The sequence below is a fragment of the Acomys minous genome (assembly GCF_964271855.1).
Source record: "Acomys minous genome assembly, chromosome: 14".
NCBI classification, from domain to species: Eukaryota; Metazoa; Chordata; class Mammalia; order Rodentia; family Muridae; genus Acomys; species Acomys minous.
This window is the reverse complement of record NC_140496.1, coordinates 20,859,073-20,886,296: the sequence shown is the minus strand read 5'-3', so window position 1 is coordinate 20,886,296 and position 27,224 is coordinate 20,859,073. Positions and strand designations below refer to the sequence as shown.

The 27,224-nt window shown below is 43.8% G+C and overlaps 1 protein-coding gene and 1 long non-coding RNA gene across 7 annotated transcripts in view; one reads left to right on the top strand and one right to left on the bottom strand.

The window, feature by feature from the left end:
- Nucleotides 1–4,927: 4,927 nt before the first annotated feature.
- Nucleotides 4,928–19,662, bottom strand: LOC311583408. Of its 2 annotated transcripts, none has more exons than XR_014774487.1 (4): nucleotides 19,112–19,662; nucleotides 18,245–18,360; nucleotides 8,110–8,180; nucleotides 4,928–5,516 (listed from the first exon to the last, which is right to left on the bottom strand). It is a non-coding gene; the product is annotated as an uncharacterized lncRNA (long non-coding RNA). The 2 variants fall into 2 exon arrangements; XR_014774488.1 differs by lacking the exon at nucleotides 4,928–5,516 and adding an exon at nucleotides 6,177–7,827.
- Nucleotides 19,663–19,760: 98 nt separating this feature from the next.
- NFAT5 (nuclear factor of activated T cells 5) overlaps nucleotides 19,761–27,224 on the top strand; it is a 96,200-nt gene continuing 88,736 nt past the window's right edge. For 2 of the 5 annotated variants that reach the window (XM_084756945.1, XM_084756942.1), the window contains exons 1-2: nucleotides 19,761–21,092; nucleotides 22,833–22,886. In XM_084756945.1, coding sequence (XP_084613071.1) covers nucleotides 21,020–21,092; nucleotides 22,833–22,886 — 127 coding nt within the window. In that variant the 5' untranslated portion in view covers nucleotides 19,761–21,019. The remainder of the gene's footprint in view (nucleotides 21,093–22,832; nucleotides 22,887–27,224) is intronic. The other 3 variants (XM_084756944.1, XM_084756943.1, XM_084756939.1) reach the window with 2 other exon arrangements.

Sequence of the window (27,224 nt, the reverse complement as noted above, 5' to 3'; positions counted from 1 at the left end):
TGGATCTGACAGCCGCTTTTGGCCTCCACAGGCACCAGGCACAAATGTGGTACACATACATACATGCAGCAAAACACCCGACTCTTAAAATTAAAAAAGGGTTTAAGTCCCTTTAGGAGCTGGGTGTGGTGTAAAGTGTCTGTCACTTCAGTATTTGGGAGGTGAAAGTAGAAAAATCAGGGCCATTTTTGGCTACTTGGTGAGTTCAGTGCTGCTGGAAATTTGTTTTTATGTCCATTTGCACTTATGATGATATTGCAATTTTTTTTTCATTTTGAAGAATTACTTACTTTGGGGCAAGCAGTGGTGGCACACACTTTTAATCCTAGCACCTGGGAGGCAGAGGCAGGTAGAATTCTAGGCCAGCCAAGGCTACATCGTGAGAACCAGTATTTAAAAAAAAAAAAAAAAGAGCCAAGAGCTAGGAGGTGGTGGTACACGCCTTTAATCCCAGAAACAGGTGTGCACCACCGTCTTAGAGTTTCATTGCTGTGAAGAGGCACCATGACTAAGGCAACTATTACAAAGGCAAACATTTTGTTGGCGCTGGCTTACAGTTTCAGAGATTCAGTTCACTGTCACCATGGCAGGCAGCATGGCGGCCTTGCAGGCAGACATGGTGCTGGAGGAGCCTAGAGTTCTACATCTTGATCTGAAGGCAGCCACGAGGGGACTGGGCTGGATGGGTTTAGCTTGAGCATTTAAGACCTCAAAGTCCCACCTCCCCAGTGACGCACTTCCTCTAACAAGGCCACACCTACTCCAACAAGGCCACACCTCCTACCAGTGCCACTCCCTATGAGCCAAGCATTCAAACAGATGAGTCTTTGGGGGCCAAACCTATTCAAACTGCCACATTCTACTCCTTGGTGCCCAGAGGCTTGCAGCCATAACATAGTGCAGAATGCAACCAGTTCAACTGCAGCCTAAATCCCCACAGTCCATCACAGTCTCAACACTGTTTAAAAGACCCAAAGTTCAATGTCTCTTCCGAAATCACTGTCCTATAAAAATCAAAGTCAAAAAGCAGCTCACATACTTCCAACATATCATGGCACAGGGGATACATTCCCATATTCTAAAACATAGGGAAGGGAGTATGGTGGGGAAATATTGGGCCAAGCAAGACCAAAATCCAGCTGGGCAACTCCAAACTCTGCAGCTCCACATCTGATACCAAACCGCTCCTCAGATCACCAACTCTTTCGGCTTTGTTGACAAGAACACACTTCTTTCTCTTGGGTGGTTCCACTCCCTGTTAGCAGCTTTCCTCAGCAGATATCCCACAGCACTGGCATCTCTAACATCTTGGGGCCTCCGAGGCAATCCAGGCTTCATCTTCAGAGCTTCACGCAATGGCCTCTCTCGGCCTCCGTGCAGGGACAGCCCAGCCACACACCCGGCCTCAGCAGCTTTCCTTAGTCAAGCCACCACACCTGCCACACCCAGCCTTTAAATCATAAAGCAATTTTTTTTATGATGAAAACATAGGTATGTCTACGCTACACAGAGAAACTCAGTCTCAAAAATCTAAAAGTAAAAAAGTATGGATGTCTGTAGAATATACATACATATGCATGTATGTATATGTATGTATGTATGCATGCAGGTAGGTAGGGAGGTATGCAGGTAGGTAGGTATGTATGCTTTGAGACGTGGTACCAGGCATCCAAGGCTGCCCTCAGACCCACCATGTACTGCAGGATGGCTTTGCCTACACCTCCCAAGCATTAGCAATATTTTTATAAGCATTTCTGGATGCAGGTTAGGGATTAAACCTGGATCTTCTGAATGCCAGGCAAGCATTCTACCAACTGAGCGACACCCCAGCAGCCACACATCATTAAATTCTTATATTTAGGATCACAGATACGGTTTTTAGTCTTTGTGATAATGTGAGTGTAAGGAAAGTCTGAGATTTTCAATACTTCATCAACTGCAGCAACAATTGGAAACATCTGTGTCACAGTATTACACTTTACTGGGTGTTTTCTGACAATGTAGCTCTTTTTTTCTCCTTAGGACAGAAAGTACTGTTATTAAAACCACTTGTCAGGCCAGCCTGGTGGTGCACGCCTTTAATCCCAGCACTGGGGAGGCAGAGGCAAGAAGATCTCCATGAGTTCAAGATTAGCCTGGTCTACAAAGTGAGTCCAGGACAACCAAGGCTACACAGAGAAACCCTGTCTCAAAAAAAAAAAAAATCAAAAACCAAAAAGCAAGCAAGCAAGCAAACAAACAAAAAACCCACTTCTCAGAGGAGGGGATTTAATTTCAGAGTGACTGAGAGGCTTTGAGTTGGGAGGGGTGGCTGAGGGGATGTAGCTGGCGGGTAGCACACTTCCAAAGTTTAGAGTAGGTCTTGGTCCTCAGCCCTGACGGAGAGAGGAGAGAGATGCGAGGAGGGAGAAGGAGAGAGAAACAGGGAGGCTCAAAATACAAACGTTTTGTCTTTTTCACCCACACTGTGACCCAGGATCTGATCCTGGGCCTTACATGCTGGCTTCTTCCAGCAGCAGTTTCAAGCTACAATGCTTAGTGGAGCAAACTTAATTGTGCTGGTCTGTGTCAGCGGCCGAGAGGTAGGGTAGCACCTACGTTAGCATGAAGTTCTGGGATTATTAAGTTTTGGCATCAGCGTTTCTGCAGTGTTCTGTGGAGAGCTCCACTTTCCAGGTGTTGTGCTATGGAAATACACTTGTAACGCTGGGTTCTGCTGAGTAAGCCTCGGAACCTGCAAGCCTAATGCATTTTAGGTCCAAACAGTGGCAAAGCTCTACTGTGAACTTGCTTCATGCCCTGCTATTCTATTGAGCTTGGGTCTTCCTACGTGTTCCTGAGTGGCCTAGAACTTGCCTTGTAGGTCGGACTGGCTTCAACTTAACTGCTAGGGTTATAGGCAGGTACCATTAAGATTAAGCCTGGTTTTTCATTTCGTGTGTGTGTGTGTGTGTGTGTGTGTGTGTGTGTGTGTGTGTGTGTGTGTTACTAGGACTAAACCCAGGGCCCATACATGCTAAGTAAGTGGTCTACTAGTGGGTTGTGTCCTCAGCCTTATTATTATTATTATCATCATCATCATCATCATCATCATCATCATCATCATCATCATTATTACTATTATTTTGAGGTAGGATCCCAGGCTGGCCTTGAACTCACTATGTGTGGGAGAGTAACCTTGAACTAACAACCCTCCTGCTTTCACTTCACAAGTGCTGAGATTACAAGCATCAGCCACTGAACTTGGGTATGTGGTTTGGGGGCTTAAGCTTTGTGCCTACCAGACAAACACTCTACTAACTGATTTATGTCCCAAGTCCTCTTTGACATTTTGATTTGAGAACTGGATCTACTAAGTTGCCCAGGCTGGTCTTAAACTTCTAGTCTCCTGCCTCAGCATCCTGAATATCTGGGACTACAGACTTATGGCATCGGGCCCAGCTTTTTAGCTTTCCTATTTCATCTGATATATACATATATGTCCTCTTTACTGATCATCAAAGTAAATCTTACTGAGGAGTGTATATAAAGTATATATAACAGTAGTGTATATAGATTGCAAGGACAGTGACTTTTTATTTGCTTATGTTTTTTGAGACAGAGTCTCACCGTGAATCTCTGGCTATCCTGGAACTCACTTTGCACATCAGGCTGATCTTGAGCTCATAGAGATCTGCTAAGGCAGTAACTTTTTTTTTTTTTTTTACTACATATTGACGCCAGTTTTATTGTACATATAACCTGAGGTGTGACTGTTGAATATCAAGGTAGGATTGCAGTGAATCTTTAGAGGATTAAATAAAGAGGTTGATGAAAGGGCAGGATAAAGAAGGAAATCTAGGGTGGGAGCACATGTGATTTGTTTTGTTTTGCTTTTGTTTTTTAAGACAGGGTTTCTCTGTGTATTCTTAGCTGTCCTGGACTTGCTTTGTAGACCAGGCTGGCCTCGAACTCACAGTGATCCTCCTGTCTCTGCCCCCCAAGGGCTGGGATTAAAGGCATGCGCTACCACGCCTAGCTGCACATGTGATTCTTGATGAAGAAGCAAAAAACACACACTGAAGAAAAGGTAGCATTTTCAATAAATGTTGCTGGTCAGATTAGATAGCTGCATGTGGAAGAATGAAAACAGAGCTGTATTTATCATCCTGTACGTGATACCAGGCAGATCAAGAACATCAACATAAGACCAGATATCCTGAATCTTATAGAAGAGAAAGTAGAGAAAAGGTTTTAAGACATCAATACAAGAAAGGACTTTTCTGAACATGACATCATTAGTACAAGTATTAAGATCAACAATTAATAAATGGACCTGATAATGCCCCAAAAACGAAACAAAACAAACAAACAAACAAACAAACAAAAACAAAAACAAAACTCTGTAAACAGCTGGGCATGGTAGACGAGTACTGCCTCCCAGTACTCAGGAGGCAGAGGCAGGTGGATCACTGTGAGTTCGAGGCCAGCCTGGTCTACAAAGCAAGTCCAGGACAGCCAAGGCTACACAGAGAAACCCTGTCTCAAAAAAAAAAAAAAAAAAAAAGCAAAAAAACAAAAAAACAAAAACCAAGCCTCTAAACAACAACGTACACTGTCATTGAAACAAAATGGCCACCAACGGAATTGGGGCGGGGGGAATATTTACCAATTATACATCTGATAGAGGATAAGTATGTGTAATACATAAAGAACTGGGGGGAAAAACAAGAAAACAAAAACCCACTTTAAATGGGGTCTAGAACTAAACAGCAATTTTTCTTTTTTTTCATTAATTAAACGTATTTAAATTTTTTACATATACATTTATATTATTACACATATATGAAATAAACTACCTATAGCAAGAAGAACCACGACACAATCAGGAATTATATAAATGTTACATTCTTAGTGTTTGGGCTATTTGTATTTGACAGACTTGAAGAAAACATCTTTCCTATCTTGGTGTGTCTAAAATTCTGAATGTAAATCAATCTCCATCACGTCTTGTCATTCTCAACTTAAAATATCTATCTGAATCTAAAAACATCTTAACCCCTAAACAACTAAGCTTCATTGTAAAACTAAGCTACCTGGTCTTCAACTCCATCAGGGACTTGAGAAGGAATAAACTTGATTACCTGAGTATGCCGGGAGTGCAGTTAGTAGCTTCCCAAATGAGAAGATGACAGAGACAGTTTTCTACCTCAATAGTCACCCAAAACTCTCTATTATGTTGGAGCATCTTCTTCAGCCTTCTGGACCAATATATCTGACAGACTCATTTGTGAAGCAGGAACTATTGGGGACTTACTTACCCTGCCTTGGCAGAGTTTAGCTATCGACTCTGCCTGCATCCAAGCTTGACCATTTTTAGGCAGAATTCTGTCTCTGATAGAAATGAGGACATTTTTCCCAGTGGCTTGTTTGCCACCTTTGAAGCCATCTCCATAATGAGGTTCTTTGATGCTCATCATCCTCTTTGAGGTAGGCTGGGTGTTGTCAGGAGTTAACCTGTCTCATTGTCAGTGAATCTTTAAAATAATAAAAACATTTTCAAATAAGGCAGCAACTATTAAAAGGCCACAAGTCACGCCTTTAATCCCAGCACTCGGGAGGTAGAGGCAGGCGGATCGCTGTGAGTTCGAGGCCAGCCTGGTCTACAAAGTGAGTCCAGGATGGCCAAGGCTACATAGAGAAACCCTGTCTCGAAAAACCAAAAAAAAAAAAAAAAAAAAAAGGAAAAGAAAACAAACAAACAAACAAACAAAAAAAGGCCATATGTACAGATTTATCTGCAAGGATGTTCATTCCTGCGGTATTTACAAACACGGGTGTTTTGTTGTGGTTGTTGTTTAGTTTTTGAGACAGGGCCTCCTGGGTGTGTAGCTTAGCTGGCCTGGAATTCATTATGTAGACAAAGCTGGCTTCGAAAACACTGAGATCTGTCTGCCTCTGTCTCCTGAGGATTGGGGTTAAAGACGTGCAGCATCATACCTAGCTACCCTTCACTTAACTTTTCATTTGTTATTTGATGATTTCACACACATATAATATATGATCACCCCAACTACTCTCTCTGATCCCCCCTCCCACTCTTTCTGAACGTCGTCTTTCTAACATGTCCCTATGCTGCACTCAAGTCCCACTCAGACTTATAAAGCATCGGTAGCCATGCTACCTGCTGTACTCCGTCGACTTAGGGAGCAAAGAAGAGGAGAAAATAGTTGTGCCGAGAATTTAATTTAGACACAGAAGAAATTTCTGAAGATAAGACTTTTAATCCATTAAAATGGAAAAAGAAGTGGCCAGGGCAGACTCAGCTGGGCAGTATAGTGGTGGAGAGGACTTAAAGGTGGAAAAGAAAAGGTTTTCTATAGTTAGCTCCCTAGGATACAGACTGCCTTGGTACTGACTCAGAGAGGCAGTCAGTTAACATGCAGAAGACAGGGTTCTGAGGGGAGGAAAGAAATAGAAACTCACAATTCAATCATTTATTCATTCATTATTCACACATTATTGATTGCTCGTTACAAACCCAGCATTGTGAAGTGTCTGGCTTTGCTCTCGACAAATTCACAGTTCAGTCAGGAGAGAAGAAACAAGGATATAAAATCACTTCAGAGGCCAAGCAGGCTAGTTCAGTCACAACAGGAACCCGGCTGTCTGGGGTTGGTGAGATGGCTCAGCAGGGTTGTGGCTGCTGCTGTCACACCTGACAACCTGAGTTCGAGACCCGCAGTGGTGAATGGAAACAACTGACTACCACAAAACTGTCCTCGGACATCGCATGTGTGCACAGACACAGTCACGCACAAAATAAATAAAAATTTAGTCATCTTTAAGAAAGAAAAAGAAGGGTTGGAGAGATGGCTCAGTGGTTAAGAGCACCGGCAGTTCTTTCAGAGGACCTAAATTCAATTCCCTATACCCACATGGCAGCTCACAACTGTCTGTAATTCCACTTCCAGGAGATCTGACACCCTCACACAGACACACATGCAGACAAACACTAATACACATAAAATAAAAAGAAATCTTTTTTTTTTTTCAATTTTGTTTGGACACAAGGTCTTTTTTTTTTTTTAAGATTTTATTTATTTATTATTATGTATACAGTGCTCTGCCTGCACGTACACCTGCATGGCAGAAGAGGGCAGCAGATCTCATTATAGATGGTTGTGAGCCACCATGTGGTTGCTGGGAATTGAACTCAGGACCTCTGGAAGAACAGACAGTGCTCCTCACCTCTGAGTCATCTCTCCAGCCCAATAAATCATTTTTTAAGAAAAGAAAAAGAATAAAAGGAGACATACATGTAGGCAAACATCCCTACATATACAATAATAGTAAAGACTTAGGGGGTGGAGGTGTTGCTCAGTGGTCAAGAGCGTTTGTTGCTCTTCCAGAGGCCCTGGGTTCGGTTCCTAGCACCTACATGGTGGCTCACTACCATCTATAACTCCAGTTCCAAGGGATTGGACCCTCTCTTCTGACCACGAGGGCACCAGGCATGAACATGGTACACATATATTCATGTAAGTAAAAGCACTTATACACATAAAATATGTGTCTTTGTTTTTGTTTGGATAGGAAAGAGCCAGCAATGATGGCACATGTTCAATCTAATTACTCAGGAGGCAGAAGCAAGAGAATCTCTACGCGTTCAAGGCCAGCCTGGTCTTATGTAGTAAGCGCCAGGACAGCCGGGACTCTATATATCCCAACCTGCTTATTTCATAGAGAAGAGGCTGACCCAATCAGTCTCCATAAACCTCTGGGCAGACTGAATCAAGTGAAGGGTTTTCTTGCCCACCACGGTGCACATACTTGCAATCTCAGCTCCTAGGAAGAGGCAGAAAGATTAGGAGTTCGGGTCATGCTTGGCTGCATTAGGTGGCTAGTCAGGGATACAGGAGAGCTGTATCAACCTCTCCCTGAAAATAAAAATCCTATAAAAACAAAGGTACTAGCTGGGCAGCAGTGGCGCACGCCTTTAATCCCAGCACTTGGGAGGCAGAGGCAGGTGGATCTCTGAGCTCGAGGCCAGCCTAGTCTACAGAGTGAGTCAGGGTGACCAAGGCTACATGGAGAAACTCTGTCTCAAAAACAAACAAAGCTACTTACTGTGTGGGCAAGCACAGGCTCCTCAAGAGGGGGCTGTATTGTGTGTCCTGGAACCTCAGTTTCATGGCATACTGTAATAAAGAGGGGATGGCCCGTGAATTAAGGTGTAAAAAAAGAGGGGAATTCCAAACATAGTTGAGGTTTTCCTGGAATAAAGTTTAATCCTCCTTTCTCTTTTTATATGGGGCATGGTGTCAGATGCATGATGGGAACAGACAGTTTTGCAAAGTTAATGATATAGTGATTCCATCATTGCGTGCAAAAGTTAGTGTGAGTCACCTTTGCCAGCCATGTTGGTCCCAGCGGGTATGGGATGGTTTTGTGTTTCCTTGGCTCATATAAATGATTATGTGTTCTAGGATGTTTGAAATAATCAGTAAGTCTTAGTTACTGAAACATATGACTGTAACAGAAAAATACCAAATCTATCCACAAGGAGATGAAGGTGAGTAAGGACTGTCCCAACACTGAGGGCCAAGACTGCTTTGGGGGTCTAGGATTGACCTGCTCTTGAGAAAAGGTGCAAGTTATACTTTTCCTTCCAGAAGGAACTTATTGGATTGTAACTGTCTGCGTGGGTCTGTCTCATTCTCTCTTCATTTCTTTTTCCTTTGGTCTGAGGACTGACTCCAGGCCTCACATAAGCTAAGCCTAATTATTTTCCCCAGAATTCTCTTCTTCTTCACATCACTTTTGTATATATGCCTTAGGGCTGGGGGTGCAGTCTATTTGGTAGAGTGTTGGTCTAGCATGAACAAGGCTGTGGGTTCAATAAACGCACATAAACTGGGTTCTGTCATTCTAAGACTTGGGAGAGAAAGGCAGGAGGGTCATCAGTTCAAGGTTATCCTTGGCTACATAGTGAGTTTGAGGACAGCCTTTGCTACACGAGACTCTGTCTCAAAACAGAAAACAACGATTTTAGTTTTGTTATGCTTTGGGTTTTGATTAAAAAAAAAAACAACAACAACAAAAAAAACAAAAAAAAAACAAGGTTTCTCTATGTAGCCTTGGCTGACCTGGACTTACTTTGTAGACCAGGCTAGCTTCAAACCCACAGAGATCCGCCTGCCTCTGCCTTGAGTGCTGGGATTATGGGAGTGTGCCACTCTGTGCCCAGTTTAGAAAAGAATATTTTAATAGAGGCATAGCTCATATAGATGGTCTGTTCTTTCCTTACAACTTTGCTTCAGCAGCTGGAACCAAGTCCTCAGATTCTCAGCCTGCTTTGTATGTTTCTTTATGCCCGGATTCTTGGTCCACGCTTACAGAGCCAACCTTGGGGTCAATTACAGCCTAAGTCTCCCCTCAAGGGTATGCACACTTGTAGATCCTCTTGGAAGCCACCGCAGGCCTGTTTTCTTCCTACTAGCTTTCTGTCCCTACTCCCACTTTCATAAGAATTACTGTTCTTTAGATGTCCTGTGCTTTTCCTCCATTCAGTTATTAAGAAAAATGGGCGTGTTATGGCTTAAACATTAATGCTGGAGCAGGCCGGGTGTGAACACTGGGCATGTCCATCTAAATATTCCTCTTCCTTATCAACCTATTCTTTTCCTGACTTGCCGCAAGTGATGTTTACTTGGGTTTCCTTGTAAAGATTTGGCCCAAGATCACTTCTTTTCTGTTTAGTCTTTATCATCCCAGTTAACAATAGAAAGTCTCTTGGATGATTCACCTTCATGGTTGTTTGCTTTTCTCTTCTTTTGGGGGTGGGGGTAGGGGGTAAGTTAAGCTACTGTACTCCACTGAAGAGAACCCTTAGTTTCTCAGCCTTTCCCCCCCCTCCCCCATCATGTACACAGTTACTGAACTATCTCAATGCTACTTCTGTACTGCCTTGCATATACAAGTTCTTCTCTCCGTTTTTTTCCCTCTTTACTCTAGGACCCCGTTGGCTCATTTCAAGCCTGAAACTTTTGGGTTTTGTCCCATGGTGTTGCCACTATTACATTTTTTAAAAACGTAACTGTGGTCAGCCATTGTCCTCTTGAAGAACTGTCAGGCGCTTCCCCAGTGCTTCTAAGGAACAAAATGCTTGACATGGGGGCTGGAGAGATGGCTCAGTGGCTAAGAGCACTGGCTGCTCTTCCAGAGCACCCCGGTTCAAATCCCAGCACCCATATGGCAATTCACAACAGTCTGTAACTCAAGTTCCAGGGGGATCTAACACCCTCACACCTACACACATGAAATAAAAATTAAAAAAAAAAAAAAAAAGGACTTGACATGGCGTTCAAGCCTTCTCCTCAGTGTTTCTCTTAGCTCCTTGGCTTCTTCTAGTCTGGTAATCTCTTACCCAATAGAATATCTCTCTGTCTCTCTGTCTCTCTGTCTCTCTCTCTCTCCCCGCCCCCTCTCTCTTCCCCTCTCTCTCCCCCACTCTCTCTCTCCCCCCCACCCCCTCTCTCTCTACCCCCCACCCCCTCTCTCTCCCCCTCTCTCTCTCTCCCCCCCACCCCCTCTCTCTCCCCCTCTCTCTCTACCCCCCACCCCCTCTCTCTCCCCCTCTCTCTCCCCCCCCCCCCCGCCCCTCTCTCTCCCCCACTCTCTCTCCTGACACAACAGGGTCTCATATATCACAGGCTGGTCTCAAACTCACTTCACCAGGGATGAGCCTGAACTTGTGATGGGATTACAGGTCCGGCCACCTCCCCCAGTTTAGGGGTCCTAGGAAGAAAGCCTAGGGGTTTGCGAACGCTAGGCCAGCACTTTACCAACTGAGCATTATTCCCCAAGCCCCAATACTAAATCCTGATCAGAATGTCAACAGATGGCTACTAGAGGACTTATTTTATCCTGCCTGGGTTCTGAAGCCATGTGCTCACCATCAATTATAAGCTATTTAAGGAAAGGATTGTCTGTTATTTATTTATTTATTTATTTTGGTGCTGAGTTGATCCCAGGACTTCGAATATGCTAAGCATGCACTCTTCCACTGAGCCTCTCTACATGCAGCCCCATGGTTCATCTGTTTCCCCCCTGAAGGGTGTATGTATGTAAGCTGCTATCCCAACAATTTGAGCACAGAGTTACAGAACTCAATCAGACGTAACAATTAACATTCTTGTAAGCCACGGCTGGTAGCTCAAAGCTGTAGTCCCAGCATTTTGGAGGCTGAGGCAAGAAAGAGGATTTTGTCAAGTTTAAGGCCAGCCTGGGCTAATAATAAGACCTGGTCTCAGAAAGGGAAAAGTGTGTATATGTGTGTGCATGTGTGTGTGTATGTGTGTGTGTATGCATGTGTGTGTGTATGTGTGTGTGTATGTATATGTGTGTGCATGTGTGTGTGTATGTGTGTGTATGTATGTGTGTGTGTATGTATGTATGTGTGTGTGTATGTGTGTATGTATGTGTGTGTGTATGTGTGTGTGTATGTGTGTGTGTATGTATGTGTGTGTGTATATGTGTGTGTATGTATGTGTGTGTATGTATGTGTGTGTATGTGTGTGTATGTGTGTGTATGTATGTGTGTGTATGTATGTGTGTGTATGTATGTACGTGTGTATGTATGTGTGTGTGTATGTGTGTATGTATGTGTGTGTATGTATGTATGTGTGTATGTATGTGTGTATGTATGTGTGTGTGTATGTGTGTATGTATGTGTGTGTGTATGTGTGTGTGTTGGCTCAGCAGATAAAGCCTGACAACTTGAGTTCAATCTTCAGAACCCATAGAAGATGAAAGGAAAGAACTGACTTCACAAAGTTGTTCTCTTGTGCCATAGCACGTGGGCACATGCAAGCATCACATATTCTCTCTCTCTCTCTCTCTCTCTCTCTCTCTCTCTCTCTCACACACACACACACACACACACATAAAACGACTGAGTGTGGTGGTCCACGTCTTTAACCCCAGCATTTGGGAAGCAGAGGCAGATGGAACTCTGTAAATTTAAGGCCAGCCCAGTCTACACGGTGAGTTCCAAGACAGCCAGAGACAACCTGTCTCAAAAACAAAAAAACAAAAAACAAAAAACAGAAAACAAAACAAATGCATAAAACGTTTTAAAATGTTGAAAAGTTCAGCATGAATTTACATAGGGCATTTTACCTAGCTGGACTTTGAGTGCAAAGGGGATTTTTGTAGGTGGAGGAAGTGAACGAATAAATAAATATTCCAAGTTTCCTGTTTTATACATAAATTCTAACACTATTTACAGATCTTTTATGACTCTCTTCCCATGTTTGGGGCAGTCTCAGTTTTAAAAAAAATTTTTTTTTTTTAATTCAGTGGAAACAAATGCCTCTCAGGCAGAATATGTTATTCCTACAGTCAGTGCCGTTTATCCAATAACTTCAACTCAGCCCTTAAATTGGGGCTTAGTTGTGGGTGACCAATTTAACTATTTTATCATTGAATCCTTAACCTGAGCATTTAGCCATAATCCTCAGTAAACTGAAGCGGAGACACCTGTTGTTTTTTTGACCATCCACTGACAAAGTCCAATGAGGCTCAGGTATTTCTCGGAATATTTGCATCAACACATCATAGCTCTGGTGCTTTACGTTGTCCACACGAGCATTCAGGGACTTTACCCTGCACATGCCTAGCTTCTTTCAACCAACTTAGGAAGTTGCTGTTGGAATAAAGAGATGCGCTGTGCGAGAGAGCGGGGAAGAAAGAATGCGGTGTGTGGAGACGGCATTCCTTTCTTTATCCCTCTATCAATGGGTAGAAAAGCAAATGGCTAAACCAGGCATGGTGGCTCATGCCTTTAATCCCAGCACTCCGGAGGCAGAGGCAGGCGGATCGTTGTAAGTTCAAGGCCAGCCTGGTCAACAAAGTGAGTCCAGGACAGCCAAGGCTACACAGAGAAACCCTGTCTCGTAAAACAAAACAAACAAACAAACAAAAAACTAGAAAAAGCAAATAGACAACTTATTTGTAGATGCCAGTAAGGATTCCTGCCTAGTACTTATCACAGTGCAAGGGTTTGTTTACAAGATAAACGACCAGGCTAAGTTAACTTCTTAGGTCTTTGTTATCTCCCACTCTGGTGTGGCCATGACATCCATTTGTGGAACAAAGAGAATAGATTTGCTTCATGTAGAGGATTTTTTTTGGGGGGGGGGGGACAGGGTTTCTCTGTGCAGCGTTGGCTGTCCTGGAGTCACTTTATAGACCAGGCTGGCCTCAAACTCAGAGATCCTCCTGCCTCTGCCTCCCAGAGTGCTGGGATTATAGGCGTGAGCCACTGTGTGCCACTGAGGAATTTATATATATTTTTCTGGATTATATATCCTTTTTGCAGAAAGCTTATGAAGGCTAAACTTTTAACCTTGAAAGAGGAGGATCTGACTACACATGGGTACCATGGAGGAGAAGAGTTTTTTGTAGATAAAAAGAGAGAATACAGCCAGAGGTAGAGACTTGTGGCAGAATCTAGAGTCAATATGACTCTGATCCGGGCCGCTGAGGAGAGGGGAGAGCCAGGAGACCAAGAGGCCAGGAGGGTAAAAGGAAAAAGCTGGCATAGCCAGAGTGTCTGGATGATATGGGGAAGGAGCACTGGAGTAGGGCAGCCCAGGTCCTGGGCTGGAGATCAGGGTAAAGGAAGGGTAATGTCAGCCATGCCGTGTAACAGGTTGGGACTGAGGGATGCTGGAAAGCCCTGGCAGCCAGGTCAGCTTTGATGTGTCAAATGGGCACCTCACTTAGCCATTTGCCCTGGGTTTGAGACCTGACAGGCACAAACTTGCAAAAAAAAAATTCACATGCCACTTTATAGAGAGCTGACAAAGACCTTGAAGTAAGCCAGGGGATCTCTGGGTAAAACTCATAGCATAAACAGTGGGATTAGCAGTAGGAAAATTGTAAAACCTGTACCAGTTCATAAGCTTGGTCAAACTAACGTCGCTGCTGTGAAGAAGGTACTAGCTAGATTCAACAAATAATTAGAGGCGGAACGGCCTTTTTCAAAGCCAGTAGGAATAAAGATTTCCTTGCAGTTTGCATATGTTTGTTTGGCCTAGAGTCGGGAGAATTTAAAGACATCATTTCTTTTCTTGGTTTAATGGGCCAAGGAGTTTCTATTGTCTCGCTAAATTTTCTTCTTCCTCCTTATTCATTCTTTGTATTGCTTGAGCAGGTACTTCCTTCCCCCCCCCCAACTTGTCTTTCAGATTAAAACTGATTGAATTGGATCTCTAGACTCAGAATTACTCTCCTTATCAGGCAAGTCCGATGTATCGTGGATAATCATGAATACAAACCAACACGAAGTCACTATAATTTTTTTTTGGTAACTAAACCACACAGGTCTCAAGTGTAAACTTTTAAGAATTATTATTACTATTATTTATTTATTTTGAGACAGGGTCTCATTGTGTAGCCTTGGCTGGGCTAGGACTCCTATGTAGACCAAGCTTTGAACTTATAGAGACCTATTTGCTTTTGCTGGGAATAAAGGCCCGTGCCACCACATTTAGAAAATTTTGCTCGTGCCAGCTGTGGTGGTGCACACCTTTCATCCCAGCATAGGCAGGCAGATATGCGTGAGTTCGAGGCCTGCCTGGTCTACAGAGTGAGTCCAGGACAGGCAAGGATACACAGAGAAATCCTGTCTCAGAAAAAAAGAGAAGAAAATTTTGCCTATTTTGTTTGTTTGTTTGTTTGTTTTTAAGTGTTTCGAGACAGGGTCTCTCTGTGTAGCCTTGCCACCACACCCGGTATTTTTGCTTGTATTTTTAATGTGTGTGTGGTATATGTGTTTGTTTATATTTGCTTTTTGGCTACACTTACTTGCCAGTGTACCCGTGCTTGCGTTTGTATGTGCATACCCAGGCATGTGCCTGTGCGCATGCGCGCGTGCCTGTGCGCACGTGAGTGTGTGCGTGCGTGCGTGTGTGCGTGTGTGCGTGCGTTGGCCAGACGTTGACATTTTGGAGTTTTCTGTTGCCTTTTTTTTTCTTTTCTTTTTTTTTTTTTTTTTTTGAGACAGGGTCTCTTAGTGATGTTAAAGCTTATCCTTTTTGATCAACTGGTTGGCCAGTGTGCTCAGCAGACCTTTCTATATGTGCCACTCAGCACTTGGGTCACTCATACAAAGTGTCCAGTCTTCAACTCAAGTGTTGAGGATCTGAACTCAAGTGCCCACGCTTGTCACATCAAGCACTTTGCTAACGGAGCCATCTATTTCCTACCCCTAAACCTCAATGTTGTAGATGACAACCTTGTGTCTCAGTGTCAAATGGCTGGCATCCCTGCAAAATCTTGAGAGACTTGAATGATCTCTGTAAGACATCAGATATAAACTGATTTGGGCAAACTCATAAAAACATACAGAAGTATTTTAAAGAATTTAAATGTCTGGTTATGATAAGATGTAGGAACTTTGGAAGACAGGGGAGTATTCTAGACCTGATGTACATATGATAGTTTTGCCTTCAGTAATATTTGCTAGAACTTGCCTTCAGTGTGATGCAGATACATAAACATAATCAAATATGAATTTTATTAGAATTTCAGTACAATGAAGTCACTGCTATTTCCCACCACTATCAATCCTCTTTTATTATTATAAAGGAGTGCTCCCAGGGTGGGGCAAAAATAATCTGTGGTCCAAACTTTCTTTGGCTGATTACTTAAATTGCTCTGGAAAATTTCCTTTCGGGTTTTGTGTTTGTTTAGCAGGTTCCTTACAACATGTGTGTGACTAAAATCATTTTAACGGCCTTAATTGTCTTACAAGGGCAATGACTCCGTAGATCTTGTGACAACACATTCCTTGGTTCTATATGAGCTTATTGAATTTCTTTTCAGTGGTTGATATTTGAACCTCTTTCATTTACAGTAGATCCAGCTTCACAGCTCATAGAAGTGCCTAAGCAGGTTCAGGAGGGGTTAAAGAATGCACTGCTGATATAAAACCCACCACTCTGTTATGTAATCTATGCAGTCTTGTAGTTGAATCTGGGTTCTTGTGAAATTATCATGTGACTAAGGAGTATGGCACATGATTGAGAAGTGATTCAAAAGCACTGTACCTACATCCCTATACTTTGTTCCATGAACCTATTGTGATTTTTTTTTTTAGAAGAAGCAATTTCCAAATTTTAGATGTTTAAATAATTTAGTTTTTGTTCTTGTTTGTCTTCGCTGTTTTATGAAGAAGTACAGATGGTGGGTCGTGTCTTAAATATATTATTACATGAATTCCAGATAAAAGGGAATGCAACGGAGATATTAGTGAACACACAGGGGGAAACCATGAGAATTAGAAGTCAGATATGGCCGGGCGGTGGTGACGCACACCTGTAATCCCAGCACTCAGGAGGCAGAAGCAGGTGGATCGCTGTGAGTTTGAGGCCAGCCTGGTCTACAAAGTGAGTCCAGGCCAGCCAAGGCTACACAGAAAAACCTTATCTGTCTTGAAAAAACAAAACAAAACAAACAACAACAATAACAACAAAATAGAAGTCACATATAATTTAGAAAGGATATAATGATTTTTTTTTTCTTTTTGAGACAAGGTCTCAATCTGTAGCCTTGGCTGGCCTCAAACTCACAGAGATCTGCCTGCCTTGCCTTTCAAGTGTAGGGGCCAAAGGCATACCCAGCCACTTTGTTTGTTTGTTTGGCACTCAGCCACTTTTGATTTTGTTGTTTTGAAGCACAGTTTCATGTAGTGCAGGATGCTCTTGAACTCCTAACTATGCTCTAAGCACTGGGTGACAGCATATACCTCCACATCTACCTGGGTTTTTGTTTTCTTATTCTTCTTGATACAGGACCCCATGTACTTCTGCTTCTCCTGCTTTCATCTCCTGACTGTTGGGGTCACAGGCATGTATTCCTGCATTCAGGTCACTAGTATTTCCTTTCTTGAGACAGGGTCCCCTGTAGCCTAGGTCACACTGAGTATATAACTAAGGATGATTTTAAAGGATAATCTTCTTACCTCTAGCGAGGTTGCAAAGGCACCTCACAGTGTGTGCAGAGCTGGCAAGTGAAACCAGGGCTTCGTCCATAATAGGCAAATGCTCTACTGAGCTACAGTAGTCTTTTTTGTTATTGTTTTGTTGTTGTTGTTGTTTTGGGGACAGAGTCTCTCTACATAGTTCAAGCTGGCCTTGAACTCACTATACAGCACAAGGCATCTTTTTAAAAATTGTCAACGTTCTTGCTCAGCATTTCTCTGTGTTAGGATTACAGGCATGAGTCACCACTCTTGGCTCATTTCAGTTAAGTCACTGAAATTGAAAAAAATAAAATGAAAATCTAGTTTTGGGGTGTGTTTTTGTTTGTTTGTTTGTTTGTTTGTTTTTTGTCGTTGTTGTTTTTGTTTCTCCCCCCCCCCCAGACAGGGTTTCTCTGTGTAGCCTTGGCTGTCCCAGAATCGCTTGAAAATCTAGGGTTTTGCTTTGTTTTTTGCTCTTGTTGTGGTTTCAAATTGTAGTCCAAATGTCACCTCTAGTTTGTATTGATCCTCCAGCTTCCGTCTCCTAAGTGTCTGTGTTAGAGGTGTGAGCCAACATGCTTGGCATAAATCTAGGTTTCTATGCTGTTGCAAAGCGTGGATAGAAAAATTCTCCTTCTAAATAGTTTTTCTGGGCTGGTAAGATGCTCAGTGAGTAAAGATGCTTGCTACACAAGCCTGGAGACCTGAGTTTGATCCTTGGATCCTTGACCTCACTGTAGAGGTGGGAGGAGAGAACTCATGTCACAAAGTCATCCTCTGCCTGGAAACATGCCCCATGGCACAACTGCCCTCACACAGACACATAAACATACAATAGTAATAAAAAAAAATAAGTCTTAAAAGTTCAACTGAAACAATTTTTTGAGGAATGTGTCTGTGAAAGGAGGCTTACTGGGCTTTCATTCACTTAGGTACGAGCAAGTGTTTGCTGTGCGTAGTGCTTCACGCCTGTAATGTCAGCACTTGAAGGCTGAGACGGCAGGGTCACTCAGTGTTTGAGGACAACCTGATCGACATACTAAATGGTAGGCCAACCTAGGCTACGGAGAGTCTGTCTCAAAAACCACACACACACACACACACACACACACACACACACACACACACACACACACACACGGGGAGGGAGGGAGGGAGGAAGGGAGGGAGGGAGAGAGAGAGAGAGAGAGAGAGAGAGGGAGAGAGAGAGAGAGATTCACGCAGAGTACTCACTGCAGGGTCTGCTGGTCCTGGGCCTGTGGAATGCCACTCTAGAGAATTAACTGTCAAAGCCAAGTTAAACTTTGGGGGTCCCTTCTTCACTTTGCTAGTCTCTCATCGGAGGAAATCTGATAAACAATAAAAGCATAATGGAAAAAATAAAATCAGAAAAGGGCAGAGAAGAGCTGAAAGAAAGGGGAAGAGGCCTTGGCACTTTGTGACTTGTTAATTAGGGTCAGAAAGGGGATTTCCTATACCCTAAGTGTGTTTCAGTCTCATGGGTTTGGAGAAAGGAACACGCTTCGTGATTCACCTCTCATTCTCAGTACTGAGGCTCAGCCTGGTGCACTGTAATTTCCTCTTCATGTATTATGTAGTGAGTAATGGAAGGGCTAGGTCACCAACCAATGCTTTACTTCAAGTCAAAGCTATAGGATTTCAATTGGCCTGAGCCTGTTGGACAATAAGAGGTTTGAATCTTCTCTTATCAAAATGAGTGGGGCTCCCAGAAGTCATGAAGGGACTTCCCTTGGGACTTGTTACAACAGACTACAGTGGCTTTAGAAATTCGAGGGTAGTTTCCTGTTTTGCTCTGCTGTATCTTGGAGTGGCCCTAGAACCCTTCCTTAACTTTTGACAGAGGAAAGTGTTCACAAGGTGATTCATTGTCACTAAGAATTCACTGAAGATAATTGGGCAACCTGTATCAGATTCAGATGAAAGGCTAGGTAGCTTCTGATGACAGGGATGCAAATTCTAGGTCCATAGGTTAAACCCTGGAAAGGGTTCACCATAGAGATGCCTGCACTGGATCCTCCTTTGCCTAGAGAGTCTTCCTAGTACCAGCATTCCAAGTCCCAATTGAGTGCTCAAACTTACAGGGACAAAATATGAATCAGCACGGTTTGAGGATTCTTCTTCTTCTTCTTCTTCTTCTTCTTCTTCTTCTTCTTCTTCTTCTTCTTCTTCTTTTCTTCTTCTTCTTCTTTTTTTTGTGACCAGCTTTGTAGACACTGTAATACAAATCGAGCTATCTTGAACACCTCAAAAAATACCGCCCGCCCATGTGGCTCCTGGCATCAATAGCCCACATAAAATTAAAAATTATGTCCCAAGATGAGCACCCTGTGCTCCAATTGATATTTTAATAACTTGATTAAAATTTTCCCAGAAGTCTATTAGAGTCAGGAAACAGTCTGTGGTGTAGGTGAGGATTTGCTTTCGCAACGGAAATGTTTAGCCCCCATGAATAGAGTGGCCAAAAAAACTCATTTACATGTTTTCCCTCCATCCTCGATTAGTACAATGAAAAGTGAAAACCTGTTTGGAAGAGAAGGCTTTTAGGTATCTCTCTCTCTCTCTCTCTCTCTCTCTCTCTCTCTCTCTCTCTCTCTCTCTCTCTCTCTCTCTCTCTCTCTCTCTCTCTCTCTCTCTCGTCCAGGAGAACTCACAGATTTTTCCACTCTTGAGGTAATTCGCACATTCGCTATCAGAGACATCACTATACACAAAATTTTAAACATCGAAGCCAGTAGTGATACGCTCCTGTAATCCAAGCATTCAGAAGGCTGAGTCAAGAGGACTGGCCTAAATTTCAGGCCAGTGTAAATCTACATGGTGAGAACCGGGCCAGCTAGACCTACATAACAAAACCACGTGTCTAAATAAATAAATGCAGCCGCCATAAACACGGTGTGGGTAACACGGGGGAGGAGGGATATTTTAATGAAAAAGAACCAACAGTCAGGCATGGTGGCGTATGCCTGGCAGAGGCAAGCTCATCTCTCTGAGTTTGATGCCAGCCTGGTCTACGTAGTGAGCTCCAGAGTGGATAAGGCCAACAAAAATCAAGAAGAACAAGAACAAAATCCACAAACAAAACTCAGTAACTCGTGGTGAGGGGTGTTAGAGTAATGTTTGCTCTTTCTTAATTAAAAAGTGAGTCTGCTAGTCCTTTGGCCAGCTCGCTGCAGACACTGTTCTGAAAATTCCCCAAGGGCTGGGTTGCTGTCCAAACTACGGAACCCCATCCTCCTGAGCGAGCTCAGGCGTGCGGGCCTCGGTCGCTGCAAATCTCTGGAGTTCTTTCCCCTCCCCTAGTTCTAGGGTCCCCAGGGTCGGTGTCCTCCGGCGTACACCACAGTGCCAGGGCCCGCTGCCTCGGGCTCGCCGCCTCCAGGTCGTGGCAAAAATCTTTTCCCTTCGCGAGGCCCCAGAAGCCAGGCCGCCTCCCTCCTCCCTCCCTGGTGGCGGGGCCCTTTCCCAGCCCGGGATCAGCAAGCAGCCGCGGCAGCGACAGCAGGAAGCGAAGCCCTTGTTGATGCTGTTCTGTGGCGCGCCTGCCCGCCCTCCGGGGGGGCCGCTGGGCTCTTCCAGGCTCTGGCCTTCCCCCCACCTCCGCGCGTGCGCAGTGCCTCGCGAGGGGGGGCGGGGCTCAGATTCCTGTCAGCGGCGGCGGCGGTGGCGGCGGCCGTCAGTGTGCGCTGAGGAGAAGCCCGAAACGGACCGGTTGGCTCTTCCTCTCCCCTTCCCCGTCTGGAACCTTCTTCTCTCTGGACTCAGCAGGAGTCAGTTCTCCACTCCGCAGAGCCGCTCTCCACTCCGCAGCCGTTCTCGTCGCTCGGCCCCGGTGGGAAGTGACTGCCCTCGAGTAGGAGGAGGAGGCAGCGGCTGCCGCCCTCGCCTCGCCGCCCCCGGTTCGGTGCCCGCGGTCCCGGAGAGGAGGTGCCGCCGCCACCGCCGCTCCCCCCCTCCCGCTGCCCTCGGGCCGGGCTGGGTCGAGCTGCGATGCCCTCGGACTTCATCTCATTGCTCAGCGCGGACCTAGACCTGGAATCGCCCAAGTCCCTGTACTCGCGAGGTGAGTCAGGTGGGGGGGGGTGGGGCGTGGGGGCGGGGAGCGTGGGCGCGCGGAGTCCCCGGGGGTCCCCGTCGGGGCCCCGGTTCTGCCTGGGTTGCCCCTCCCGAGAGTCCCGGACTGGCCCTGGGGCGCCGCCGAGGGCCCCGGGTGATTCCGGAGCTGCAGAGCGCCGGCCCCTCCCCAGCGCGGCACGGGGTGGCCGGGGCCGCGGGCTCCGCGCGCCCCCGAGACCTCTGCTGCCCTGGAGATTCGCAACCTGCGGGGCGGCGGGTCCCTGCTCCGCCACCCTCGGCGGCCTGCCGGCCCAGTCCTCCCCCGGCTCGGGAATCACCCCCACCGGTCCTTGTGCTGGGGCCGCCTGGGGGTCGGGACGCCCGGGCTCACGTCTCTTAGACTCTCCTCCTTGCCAAAGTTGCCCCACGCAGGGCTGGTGGCCCCAAGCGGCTTCCGAGCTCAGGGTCACCATTTTTTTTTTCTCCCTCTTTCGGCTTGTTTGTACGCGGTCGTCCTACCTCCCCCCCCCTCCTCCGGCCTAGTCCACTCCCTCTCCATGTCGGGACGGCCCCCCTCGGCCAGGCGTTCTTCCTTTCCTTGTCATCTTGCCTGGAAAAGGCCCGAATTTTCTTTTTTCCTTCTTTCCACCTCTGTGACATTCTAATTACTTATCCTCTTTTACAAAGATAGGGATGCCCTCCCTGGATTACTTGTATTCCTCTCCCTGGAGTGCCAGGCTCGGACACAGTCTTGCCCTTTGAGAAAATTCTCTTCTTTGCTGTTCAAGGGCTCCTTGCAAAGAAGAGGCAATGAGCAGAGATTCCCATTTAAAACTATTTTGGCTAAGGTCTGCAGGGGATTCCAGCATCTAAAATATTAACACTTGAGGTGATCCCTGCTGGGGTTAAAATTCCTACACTGGACACCACAAGAATGTGCCAGGACAGGTTCCCTTTGCAAGGGGTATCAAACCAAAACTACCCCCCTCTTCACTCACCACTATTTCTTTTACCGGTGTGTGTCGGCGGTGGGAGTGGGGGCAGCGATGGTTCTTTTAAATTTAAAAATATATATAATACGGTGAACCGTTTTTCTGAGAAATCCAGCATTTTTCTTGTTTTGGTTTTACAGATCCACCTGAAAATTTCACCTCTTGGAGGTGGGGGATAGGAGAGGACTTGAGCCTGTCATTAGTGTATTCCTATTTAGTGAATCAGAGGGCTATGGTTCACCTGGGAAGATGCTCTTACAGACTATTGAATTTGTACACATAGTCCTGCTTAGTAACTGTTGGGCCATTGTCTGTTGCTCTGATGAATTTAGTCGGCAGTCACTGTCCTGTAGGATGTTTTTCAGATACTACCTGGAGTAGATTAGAAATACTGTAGTTTGAAGTGTCAGAAGGAAGAGAAAATAGCAAGAGTTGATCCTTAGAATAGGGCTAATGCACAATCGGATGCTAAAAATAGTCAAGACAGTAACACCATTTGGGCAGCAATCATCAGATAATTTTCCATGAAACAAATGCTTTATCAAAATCTAAGTTTAGCTTAAAGACCAGAGTAGAGGCAACCCAGCCTCCTTTTTGCAGGGAACAGACTCAGCTAGTATATAGGCTTAGGCTCTTAGAGATACATAGTAGTTATGTAAGAAGTGTATGTTTGGCGGGCTTTGTTTTGTTTTGTTTTTTGTTTTTTTTTTTCTTATTCAGCATAAAAAGTACTTAATGCTTTTTGTGTTTTTCAGATTGTCTGAAGTTATTCCCATCACAGAGTTTTCATAGAGCTGGACTATTGGAAGGTCAGCAAAGTTCCATTTCACAGCATATTGAGTTAGTATGCAAATGCTTTCTCTGAAATGGAGTTGAAATGGGAAAGTGGGAAACTTTGCAGACTCACACAATGTAGTTGGGTTTTTTTTTTTTGTTTTTGTTTTTGTTTTTGTTTTGCTAAAGAGCCTGATCCTTCTTTTAGAGCAGCCAAATGTTTCAGTAGACTTCATTGCTCTGCTTGAAGTACTTGTATCTGTTTTGAGAGGCCTTGGGAAAATCCCTCTGAAACATTTAAAATTATGTGTTGGGTATTCTACTTTAGAATTTAAGTTAAGAATTTTTTTTTCAAACACAGACAGAATTTGAAAAGGTTCAAACATAAAGGTGATAAATTAACAAATACTGCATTGACACCAAACACATACTTAGTTTGAAAATTCCAAATTGAAAACTTTTGGATGTTATGCATATCAAAATGATATATAATTTATTTACCAAGTATTGGTATTATTGCTATTTCATTATAATAAGAAGAACTAAGTAATAAAAATGGATTCAACTTTGCTTGGAAAAAAGGGCCCCAAGAAAGTTCTGGGAGAGTTAATAGGATATATACCTTAAACAGCTCATAATTATTTAAAAAAACTTTTTCAGTTTTAGTAAATATCTTTACTCTGTATTGTTGTAATAGATTTTAAAAAAGACTTTATACTTACCATCTTTGAATGTTAGAGTCTTGGTATTAGATAGCAAGAATATTAATTTAATCGTATAGAGCTGAGAAGCTGAAAGTGACAGGCTTGGAGGAAAAGTTCAACAGCAGCAGAAACAATGCTTTCTGTGTTTTAGTCAGTACTCCTTACCCAAAGCCAAGTGCCACTATGAAGTATATGTGTCCAGTAACAAGTATTTTATGAAAGGGCCTTAAATATTTTCACAGGACTTCAGTACAGCTGTTTTTCCCCTTGGAGGTGGGTAGACCTGTAGACACAGTGGGAGAAGCGGGCGTTGCAATTCAGCTTAGGTTTGTAAACCAGTTTAGCAACTTGACCTGGGGCAAGTGATTTTACTATTCTAAACTTTATTATTCCTTCTACAAAAGTAGGTGTTACTTAATTAGCTACTGTGTATTAAAATGCTCAGTTATAGTGTTTGGTTTTGTTTGTTTGTTACTATATTATTGGACAGCACTAGGGATTTATTCATTTACTTATTTTTGGTTTTTGAGACAAGGTCTCACTATGTAGCTCTGGCCTGGTCTCCCTATGTAGACCTCTGTAGATCTACCCTGCCTCTGCTTTGAGTGCTGAGATTAAAGAGGGTGTGGCACAATGCCCAGCAGTATTGGGGCTTTAACCTGGGCCTTGAAGAATGGGAAGTAAGTGCTGTATAACTGAGCTATAGCGTTAGCAGGGAGTATTATAATTAGAGAGATTATCAGGCAAGAGGAAGATAGGGAAAATGATTTAAGAAGGTATTTTGTAAGTGTTAGGTGGTTTCTTTTTTGTTGTTGTTTTTGAGATTTATTTTTGTATGTGTGGGTATTTTGCCTGCCTGTATGTCTGTATAGCATATGTACACCTTGTGCTCTCAGAGACCCAGAGACTGGAGTTACAGATGGTTGTCAGCTGTCATGTATGTTCTGGGAATCAAACTTAGGTCCTCTGGAAGAGCAGCTAGTGCTCTTAACTGCTGAGCCATTTCTCCAGTCCCCTAAAAGTTAGTTCAGTGGTTTTTTTTTCAACTTTAGCATCAGCTACATTGTTTTAACAACATAATTTAGAGCATATAAAAGGCTCTCAAATATTTATTGATTATGTTTGTACATATAAGGTGTGCCACACACATGTGTGTGTATTAGTGTGAAGATATTTTTAAAAATACAATTCAAATAGAACACACATTTTTGGAAGGTTTTTGTTTGTTTTTTCAAGACCAGAAGATTTTGTTTGTTTGTTTTGTTTGTTTTTTGGGACCGAGTCTCACTATGTAGGGCTGTCCTAGAACTTACTGTAAACCAGGCTGGCCTCAAACTCAACAGAAATCCACTAGCCTCTGTCTCCCAAGAGTTGGATTAAAGGCGTGTGGAAATCTATCTTTCTTTCTTTCTTTCTTTCTTTTTTCTTTTTCTTTTTTTTGAGACAGCGTTTCTCTGTATAGCCTTGGCTGTCGTGAACTACAAAAGCAAGTCCAGGACAGCCAAGGCTACACAGAGAAATCCGGTTTTGAAAAACAAACAAAAAACGAAACAAACCCCTATTTTCTTTTACTCCAGTGTGTGCTTGTAAACAGATGTGCTTGTGGGTACCTAAGGAGGCCAGAAGAGGGCATTAAATCTCCTGGAGCTAGAGTTAGAGGTGGTTTGAGCCATGTGATGCACATATGTACTGCGGTACAAATTCTACTCCTTTGGAAGAATAGCCAGTACTTTTAACAACTGAGCTATCTCCAGCCTCATTGTGATTTGCCTTTCTTTCTCTCTTTTTTTCTTTGTTATGTTTTGTTTTTGAGAGAGGGTTTTACCATGTAGTCTTGATTGGCCTGGAATTCACTATGTAGACCAGGCTGGCTTTGAACTCAAGAGATTGGCCTGCTTCTGCATCCTGAGTGCTGGGATTGAAGGCATATTCTACCAGGCTTGGCTTCTTGTACTATTCTTGTTTTGTTTTTGGGTTTTTGAGACAGGGTTGTTTCTCTTTGTAGCCCTGGCTGTCCAGGACTCACTCTGTAGACAAGGCTAGCCTCAGACTCACAGAAATCTGCCTGCTTCTGCCTTCCAAGTGCTGGGATTAGAGGTATGTGCTGCCACCACCCAGCTTTGTGTTGACTTTTAAATACTCTTTTTCTAAGAAGTGTGTAGTCTATTTCATTTCTTCATTCTTTTTTGTCATCTTTGCAAGATGGAGTGTATTAAGAAGCTGTTGCTTCTGGTGTATCAATATATTTGTAATCTCCTTTAAAATTATAGTCCAAGCAGATGACGTGGGTGAGGCAGGAGGATTGCAGAAATGGAAATGAGTTTCAGGTTACAGATTGTGAACCCTAACCCCCCCCAAAAAAAACCACAGTGGGGAAAACTGTTGAACATAAATCTCTGTAGAGTGCTATATGTCAAGAGCTTGCTACAGAATCCTTTAAATTCACTTACTTTATATCGTGTAGGCATGTGTGCCATAGTACTTACATGGAGGTCAGAGGACAGTTTTTAGGAATCAGTTCTTGCTTTCTACCGTGTGGTTCTGGGATCACACTCAGGTTGGTGGTAAGTGCCTTTACCTACTAAGCCACCTTACTGCCCCCATGATTCACTGAAGTCTTTTTTCATGTGTGCATGTATATGTGTATACTTCTGAGTGGGACCCAGAGGTTCCTCAGTTTATCTCTGCCTTCCTGTTTAAAGTTTCTCCCTGAACCTAGAATTCACAAATTTGACTGACTAACCAGCAAACTCCCAAGGGTTTCTGCCTCTCTGGTGCTGGGATCACAGGCATGGCTAACTTTATGTAGGTGCTGGGTCTCTGAACTCAGGTCTTCATGCTTACGTAAAAGCACTTTTCTTATGGAGCCATTGCCCAAGCCACCAAATTCATTCATGTTCATTCATTTCTCTCTCTGAAATTTTTTAAAATTTATTTTATTCTATTGTATATGAATGCTTTATTTGCAGAAAAGGGCATCAGATCACATTATAGATGGTTGTGAGCCCTCATGTAGTTGCTGGGAATTGAACTCAGGACCCTTGGAAGCGCAGGTGGCGCTCTTAACCACTGAGCCATCTCTCCGGCCCAATTTTTTTTAAAATTTAATTTGTTTTTATTTTATGTGAATGAATGTCTTCTTCATCACATCCATGTAGTGCATGAGGCAGCCAGAAGAGGGTGTCAGATCCCCTGAAACTGGAGTTAAAGATGGCTGTTAGCCACCATTTGGTTGCTGGGAATTGAACCTAGGTTATCTGGAAGAACAGCTAGTGGTACTTTTAATTACTGAGCCATCTTCTCCAGCCTTCTTTCTTTTTTGACACATGTTCTGAGCCCAGGGTATCCTTGAATTTTTGGTCCTCCTGTCATCCTTTTGAGTGCTGGCATGAGTGCTAGGCATCTGGACATTAAGTAATTAACTTAGAATCACATAGCTAATCAGTTACAGATTCTGGCTTCTGCTTCTTCCTTTCCTCCTTCTCCCGGTCTCAAACTTTCAGCCCTTCTGTCTCAGTCCCTCAGTGCTGGGATTACAGGGGCTGCCAACCATGTCCAGCCAACGTAAGGGTTTTGTTTGTTTGTTTTTTGAGACAGAGTTTCTCTGTGTGGCCCAGGCTGTCCTGGAACTCATTCGAAACCAGGCTGGCCTTGAACTCAGAGATCCTC